Source organism: Trachypithecus francoisi, unplaced genomic scaffold, assembly GCF_009764315.1.
Source record: "Trachypithecus francoisi isolate TF-2019V2 unplaced genomic scaffold, Tfra_2.0 Contig01440, whole genome shotgun sequence".
In the NCBI taxonomy this organism is placed as follows: domain Eukaryota; kingdom Metazoa; phylum Chordata; class Mammalia; order Primates; family Cercopithecidae; genus Trachypithecus; species Trachypithecus francoisi.
The window spans coordinates 9937031-9945561 of NW_022681431.1; the positions used below are offsets into that span (position 1 = coordinate 9937031).

Below are 8531 nucleotides of genomic sequence, written 5' to 3' on the forward strand. Positions count from 1 at the left end.
GATCCTCCCATCTCTTAAAGTGCTGGGATTATAGGTGTGAGCCACTGCATCTAGCCTGTTAATAACATCTCGGTAACAAAAAGACCTCTTCAAGTGTTTAAAGTCCACAATAAGGCCAGGCATGGTGGCAGGCACCTGTGGAGCTACTCAGGAGGCTAAAGTGGGACAATTGCTTGAGCTCAGGAGTTCGAGGCTGCAGGGAGCTATGAGCACACCACTGCACTCGAGCCTGGGCAACAGAACAAGACCCTGTCTCAAAAACGGTGGAGGGGGGGAAGTCTATAATAAAAAGTTTATTTTTTTATCAGAGTATATTTATATTTATTTTTAGCCAGCCTCTCAACTTACCCAGAGCCACATACACGTTGAGTACTTTGTTTTACCTAGATCGTTATAAAGACATGGTACCTGCTATTGTTAATTTTTTTTGTTTGTTTTGTTTTGTTTTGTTTTTGAGACGGAGTCTCGCTCTGTTGCCCAGGCAGGAATGCAGTGGCATGATCTCCACTCGCTATAGCCTCTGTCTTCCGGGTTCAAGCGATTCTCTTGCCTCAGCCTCCCAAGTAGCTGGGACTGCAGGCCTGCGCCACCACGCTCAGCTAATTTTTATATTTTTAGTAGAGACAGGGTTTCACCATGTTGGTGAGGATGGTCTCGAACTCCTGACCTCTGGTGAACCACTGCACCCGGCCCTGTTAATTTTCTTTGTCAACCAACCTGATCTGTATCTCCATCACTGAATTGCCCTGGACTTACAAGATTAAGCAAGGAATTGCAGCTGTGTTGTTTCTTGCTTCTTTCCCAGTTCCCTGAGATGAATGAGGTCTGTCAAGAGGATGAAAGGAAGGGCAGCATCTTGATTCCATTTGTCATCCAGAACCTGGGCCTCCTGACTGGATTCACCATCATGGTGGTCCTCACCATGTATTCAGGACAGATCCAGATTGGTTAGGGCCCTGCCAAGAGCCTGTGGGACTGGAAGTCGGGCCCTGGGCTACCCGATCGCCAGCCCGAGGACTCACCATCCACAATGCACCACGGAAGAGACCATTCTATGAAAAACTGACACAGACTGTATTCCTGCGTTCAAATGTCAGCCATTTGTAAAATGCTCTATCCTAGGAATAAGCTGCTCTGGTAACCAGTCTCTAGCTAGTGCCTCTTGCCCTCTTCTCACCTTTTCTCTCAGTGACTCTGGAACCTGAATGCAGCTTACAAGACAAGCCTGACTTTTTTCTCTGATTACCTTGGCCTCCTCTTGGAACCAGTGCTGCCAGGTTTTGAATCCTTTACCCAACAATGCAAAACTAGAGCCAGTGGTTAGAACTTGGCTAGAAATATTAAGAGTTGATTCCATAGTGTAGGGCCCATGACTCTAACTGGGCACCTTGGACCTCCAGCTGGCCAACAGAAGAGACAGGAGACAGGAAGCCTTCCCATTTTTTCAAAGTCTGTTTAATTGCCTATTACTTCTCTCAAAGAGAACCTGAAGACAGAACACAGGAGCAGGGTGAGAGGCGAGGCAAGGTTCATCCTGAATGGGAGAGGAAGTCGAATCGCTGTTGTGTGTCTTGTCAGGATGCTCACTTGTTCCTACTGAGATGCTGGGTATTGATTTTGTAACAGCACCTGGTGTTTCATGGCTGTCCAAGTGAGCTAACGTGGCGGTGTGGCTGCCTGGACCCACTCTTTCAGGTTAACAACTGACAGAATGGAGCTCGGGCTGTCTGCAAGAAACCAGTTGGTTTGGCTGTGATTTTTACCTCGTCTTCCCCACTGCCATCTTCTAAGAGACTTTGTAGCTGCCTCCCTAGAAGCACATTCTGAGCACATTTGAGACCTGTGTGTTAGATAAAGGGGAGACTGCACAAACTATCCTCCCCACTAGCTGAGACGTCTGCAGAGTGGCAAGCTGAGTTGTAGAACTGGGGTGCCATTGATGCTCTACTTAGACAAGGATAATCAGAAATGGAATCAGTGCAGGCAAAATTTAGGATTTACTGCTTCCATAAATCAAAGCATGACTAACAGGGGGTCTCTGAAACATAAAGTCACAAACTTCACTTAGGGCATCGCAGATGTTTGCTGAATGGTGGGCCTAATGATTCTGCTGCAGATGGGTTTTCAATGACCCGTCTAGGTTACTGCTTCCTTGCAAAAAAGTTGAATCCTGTATTGAATTGAATATGAATTGCTCTAACTCTCTCCAGAAAATGGATGGAGATACTTGTCTGCAAAACTGTAGGCCAGCCTCAGGCACTGTGGAGCCCTTGCCTCCGAGCTCTGGCTTCAAGGGGAGCTCATCTCCAGGTTCACTAGGTGAATTGATTTATTATTATCATATTGATAATGTGAGATTCTTTAGCCACTTTGGGGAGCCTGTCTCTCCAGAAGCCTTTCTTAGTGGTGCCCACAGTTGGAGCCCAGGGGCCATGTTTGCGAACTGATTCATGTGCATGGCTGACAGGAGTACTGGTTCACTAGCAATGCCTGAGCTTTTCTCTTACATAGAAAAACTGTCCACTCTCAGTAATCACAAGCAGCATCCATTTTGTTTTCTCTTCTTGGGAGACATCTCTCAAACCAGGAATATTCTTGAAAAGAACATGAGCAGGAAAACTGCTGGTGATTCTTTTTTTTAAGTTTTGTTTTTATCTTGCCTGTTGGCTTCGGTACATTTGAGAATACGCTGAAGAGGGAGAATTTCAGTGATGGAGATTCTAGATTAAATATCAGGACTGATTTTCTGATAAGATTATGGTCCAGTTTTACCAAAGAACCAATTCCTTGAATGTCGGAATCTAACTTTTTATATTGTCATTATTATTGTTGTTTTAAAATGGTTCTTCGTCTTTTCTGATTTATTTTTCTCAAGCTGCTTTTCAGGAGCTAGCAGAAAATAACTCAAAGTTGAAGACTCTGGAAGATTTTGCTTTAACCTAACTTGCATTGATGTATTAAATTTATAATTTTAGCATTCCCAATAGATCTTGTCATTCCTTAAACATACTACCCTTTGTCTTGGAGTAGAATACTAAGTTAGAGTTAGTGGATTTCTAGTTTAGGAGAGGAGCTCAAAACTATAATGTTTAACAAATTGAAATATGAAATAGGGTTTTTTTCCCTTTTTGTGCACACCTATGTTACCTTAAGGAATTTCCTTCCATAGACAGCTGCCTCAAAGGGAAATCCTCTTTAAACTGTAATTGGCACAGAGGTCAGTCCTAGTCGGAGCTTGGGAGGGGTGGAGACACTCACATCGTCTGACTTGAGTTGCCACTGATTGTGGCAACAGCTTTGCCCCATGAGTCAAAAACTGGCAATTTCTTTCGATTTTTAGGTGTTGAATTTGCTGTTTCAAGCATTTGTACATATTAGAAGTCTAAGGAGTTAGCAAGTCAGTGGGAGGACTTTTTCACCCCTGGCATTAGCAGCTTCAACCTTGTTCTCCAGATGCACCAGCTCCTATTAATAAATAAGCAAGGAAAGTGTATGTCACGTGCAGGAACAGTGAGGCAGGGACAGGGGTTCCGCTCCTCACCTCATCACTGGCGCGCAGCTTGCCCCTGACTTTGCCCCCAAAGGTATTTTGTGTCTAGTGTCAAATGGGAGCGATTCTTCACTGGTCCTTAACCTTGGTTTTAAAAAGGCGGCTTCCCTGTTTGGATAGCGTAAGATCTGATTATAGTAAGTCCTCTTCCAAAGAGATGGCAATATGCTGGGCATCTGCTTCAAAAAAAAAGTCTGATTTTTGCAAGAGAGGTTAGGATTTTATTGTTCATATTTCCCTTTACAGTTCTGCAATTCCATCACAGTATTTTTTTAAAATAACTCAGGTGTTATGAGAAGAAATTAGAAAGGAAAATTAACTTATGTGGACTGTAAATGTTTTATTTGTAAGATTCTATAAATAAAGCTATATTCTGTAATTGTTGAGAATCCCACGTGTGATAATTTGCAATAAATATGGATGTAATGAAAGCTGTTGAACACAAGGTGGCGATGGTGTCTCACAAAGTTTTGTTTTTACCAGGTCTGGTTCATCATTTGGGATTTTAGAAGGAGCTGTTTTTTGATTTTTGTTTTTTGGGTTTTTTTGAGACAGAGTTTTGCTCTTGTCGCCCAGGCTGGAGTGCAGTGGTGTGATCTCGGCTAACTGCAACCTCCGCCTCCCAGGTTCAAGCAATTCTGCCTCAGCCTCCCTAGTAGCTGGGATTACAGGTGCCTGCCACCACTCCCGGCTAAATTTTGTATTTTTAATAGAGATGGGGTTTCACCATGTTGTCCAGGCTGGTCTTGAACTTCTGACCTCAGGTGATCAGCCCACCTTGGCCTCCCAAAGTTTTGGGATTACAGGTGTGAGTCATTGTGCCAGGCCAAGAAGGAAACTTTTATACTCTCTTTTCTTTTTTTGGGAAAGGGTCTCACTCTGTCACCCAGGCTGGAGTGCAGTGGCATGATCTCGGTTCACTGCAACCTCTGCGTCCCGGGTTCAAGCAATTCTCATTCCTCAGCCTCCTAAGTAGCTGGCACTACAGGCATGCGGTACCATGCCCAGCTAACTTTTGAATTTTTAGTAGAGACGGGGTTGTGCCATGTTGGCCAGGCTGGTCTTGGAACTCCTGACCTCAGGTGATCAGCCTGCCTCGGCCTCCCAAGATGCTGGGATTCCAGGCATGAGCCACCGTGCCTGGCCTATACTCACTTTAAAACTAATTGGTTTCTCTCTCTCTCTCTCTAGATATATCTATCTTCCTGTATAGATAGATAACTCTGTATCTATATATATAGTTTTATATCTATCTAAAGAGAGAGAGTGAGTTTGAACTCCCAGGCTCAAGCAGTCTTACCACCTTAACCTTTTGAGTAGCTGGGACTAGAGGCGCATACCACCATGACTGACTGATTTTTTAATTTTTTTTTTTTTTATAGAAACATCTTGCTATGTTGCCCAAGCTAGCCTTGAACTCTTGGCCTCCCAAAGTGCTGGGATTATAGGCACAAATCACCAAGCCTGGCCAAAATCGATTCGTTTATCTCTTTCGGAGGCTGTGATCTCACTGTTGCATGATCAAAGAATTGTGATGGTTCCAAGAAGACTTTTCTATCACCCTGTTTTCTCTTATATAAACTTGAAACTTGTAATGTGTGCTTAGTTTCAGCCACATTTCTTTTTTTTTTTTTTTTTTTTGAGACGGAGTCTTGCTCTGCCGCCCAGGCTGGAGTGCAGTGGCCGGCTCTCAGCTCACTGCAAGCTCCGCCTCCCGGGTTCACGCCATTCTCCTGTCTCAGCCTCCCGAGTAGCTGGGACTACAGGCGCCCGCCTCGTCGCCCGGCTAGTTTTTTGTATTTTTTAGTAGAGACGGGTTTCACCGTATTAGCCAGGATGGTCTCGATCTCCTGACCTCGTGATCCGCCCGTCTCGGCCTCCCAAAGTGCTGGGATTACAGGCTTGAGCCACCGCACCCGGCCAGTTTCAGCCACATTTCTATATCTTACAGGGAAAAGTCCTCTGCCAATGAGACTTAAAATGCTAAAGTTATTCTCATTCCAATTTAGTTATAGTGTCAGGGATCTGTTTTTCTTCGACAACAGAAATGACTAGTAAGGTTTTTTTAAAAGTTGGTTCAATCTTATGACTACCTCCTTTAGAGATTTCCAAATGCCTGTTAGTCCTTCCTTTGTTAAAACAAGAATAATATATGAAGTGGCTCGTGTTGGTCATTTAATTTGCATTACCTCACTACTATGCCATTTGCTGTCAAAATGACATTCACTCTGCCCTTCAGCTCCTGATACCTCGAGTCCATTTCTGCCTGCAGTCCTTCCTGCCTTTCCAGGAGTCTGTGCATACTCAGTTACAGGACTTGCATTGTAATTGCTATTCTTTGCATACCGAATTCCTTCTGGGTGGAGGCCGTATCTGGTTTCTTTCTGTGATGTCAGCTCTGACCATATGGAAAGAATGAATGAAAAGACTAAATGAGCCAGGTGCAGTGGCTCACCCCTGTAATCCCAGCACTTTGGGGGGCCAAGGCAGGTGGATCACTTGAGGTCAGGAGTTTGAGGCCAGCCTGGCCAACATGGTGAAACCCCATCTCTACTAAAAATACAAAAATTATTGCCGGGCGCGGTGGCTCAAGCCTGTAATCCCAGCACTTTGGGAGGCCAAGATGGGCGGATCACGAGGTCAGGAGATCGAGACCATCCTGGCTAACATGGTGAAACCCCGTCTCTACTAAAAAATACAAAAAACTAGCTGGGCGAGGTGGCGGGCACCTGTAGTCCCAGCTACTCGGGAGGCTGAGGCAGGAGAATGGCATAAACCCGGGAGGTGGAGCTTGCAGTAAGCTGAGATCCAGCCACTGCACTCCAGCCCAGGCAACAGAGCAAGACTCCGTTTCAAAAAACAAAAACAAAAACAAAATTAGCCAGGCATGGTGGTGTGCTCCTGTAAATCCAGTTACTCAAGAGGCTGAGGCAGGAGAATCACTTGAACCCAGGAGGCAGAGGTTGCAGTGAGACGAGATCATGCCACTGCACTCCAGCCTGGGCAACAGAGTGAGACTGTCTCAAAAAAAAAAAAAAAAAAAAGACTAAATGAAATGTCTTTAAGTTCTGTGTTGGTGGAAATGCTCCTTTTCCATGGCGAGCAGTTCCTGTTCTGTCGTCCAGTCATCGGTGATGGTTTCGCTTATCCTTTATTTAGAAACGTTAAGTTTGAGAGAGGTGTACTTGTGGCCCGCATGGAACAGAGCTAAGCAAACAGGCCATTAAGTAGATTAAAACCTTGACCTTAGCCATCTCTTTGTAATACTCTTAATCAGCTAAGCCATCTAGGACATTTTTGGTGGAAGGTGAAATAACTGAAATTCAAAAAATGCTGTAATGAGTGTACTCTCCTATTTTGTTCTTTCTGTGCACTTTACCATTCAGTGATGCTTGGATTGAATTTGGGCAAAACCTACTTCAAGAAATAGCAATCACACTAAATGTGGACATGGTGTTTTTGATGTGTGGAAAAACAAAATGCTCATCTATTTGAAAGATTTTGTACTTGTCATGATCTAGGGTGAAATACCTAGACTTCTGAAGAGTGACAGGTTCAAATCCCAGCTGGAGCGAATCCCTTTCATCCTCTGGAATAAACAGAATTACATTGCATTCGTGATTGGTGGCTTTCAGCTGACTTTTTTTTTTTTAATAGTGGAAAAAAAAAATCAGTGGTTGGGAGCGATCCACAGGTCGTTTATCAGCCTTCGGCTAAGGATGCTAAGAACTGCCAGCCAAAAAACAGTTTTATTTCTTTTCAGCAGATGTCTATTCTTGCCCCATGCCTTGTCAGGTTGTTGGTGTTTTTGTTTTTGTTTTTTAATGAAGGAAGGGAGTGAATGGAGTATACTTTGTAACAGCAATCCTTGATCCAGCAGTGGGTCAGATTCCAAGATGGTAGCATCAATTATGGTTAAGGAATAACCCCAAAGTGTTCTGACCCTGGCGATCATAAGCCAAGAAGAAGTTCTACTAGGTTGTAGATGTTTGTTTGTTTCCATTTTATTTTGAGACGGGGTCTTGCTCTGTCACACAGGCTGGAGTGCAGTTGCACGATCATGGCTCACTGCAGCCTCAACCTCCTGGTCTCAAGTGATTCTCCCACCTCAGCTTTCCAATTAGCTGGGGGTACAGGCATGCGCCACCACACCTGGCTAATTTTGATGTTTAGTGGAAAAGAGGTCTCGCTAAGTTGCCCAGGCTGATCTCAAACTCCAGGGCTCAAGCAATCCTTCTACCTAGGCCTCCCAAAGTGCTGGGATGACAGGCGAGAGCCACCGCACCCAGACTCTCTAGATGTTTTTCTACAATCAGTTTACTTACAGATCTGTGGAACACTGAGGTTCCCTAAGAATAAACTCAGGCAATAATCCACACAGGTTTTCAGAAATGCATTCGTGTGACATAAAGCCATCAGGATCTCCCAGAGGAGGCTCCTGAACAAGTTTTTTTGATGAACTAATTCTAAATGATATGCTTTTTTTCTTTTTTTTTGAGATGGAGTCTCACTGTTGCCCAGGCTGGAGTGCAGTGGCACGATCTCAGCTCACTGCAATCTCCGCCTCCCAGGTTCAAGAGATTGTCTTGTCTCAGCCTCCCAAGTAGCTGGGATTTCAGGCATGTGTCGCCATGCACAGCTAATTTTTGTGTTTTTAGTAGAGATGGGGTTTTGCCATGTTGGCCAGGCTGGTCTTGAATTCCTGACCTCAGGTGATCCACCCACTACGGCCGCCCAAAGTGCTGGGATTACAGGTGTGAGCCACCGTGACCGGCCAATGTGCTCTCTTAAAATATGATTTGTTGGGACTGGGCACGGTGGCTCATGCCTGTAATCCCAGCACTTTGGGAGGCCAAGACAGGCGGATCACCTGAGGTTAGGAGTCCGAGACCAGCCTGGCCAACATGGAGAAACCCTGTTTCTACTAAAAATACAAAATTAGCCTGGGATGGTGGTGCGTGCCTGTAATCCCAGCTACTTG

The 8531-nt window shown here is 44.7% G+C and overlaps 1 protein-coding gene across 4 annotated transcripts in view; it reads left to right on the plus strand.

Annotated features, from left to right (window-relative positions):
* SLC39A14 (solute carrier family 39 member 14) overlaps positions 1–3934 on the plus strand; it is a 59657-nt gene extending 55723 nt beyond the window's left edge. For 3 of the 4 annotated variants that reach the window (XM_033227977.1, XM_033227967.1, XM_033227985.1), the window contains one exon: positions 806–3933. In XM_033227977.1, coding sequence (XP_033083868.1) covers positions 806–952 — 147 coding nt within the window. In that variant the 3' untranslated portion in view covers positions 953–3933. Of the gene's footprint in view, positions 1–805 lie in introns of all 4 variants that reach the window. The other variant, XM_033227995.1, reaches the window with a different exon arrangement.
* The last annotated feature ends 4597 nt before the right edge of the window (positions 3935–8531 follow it).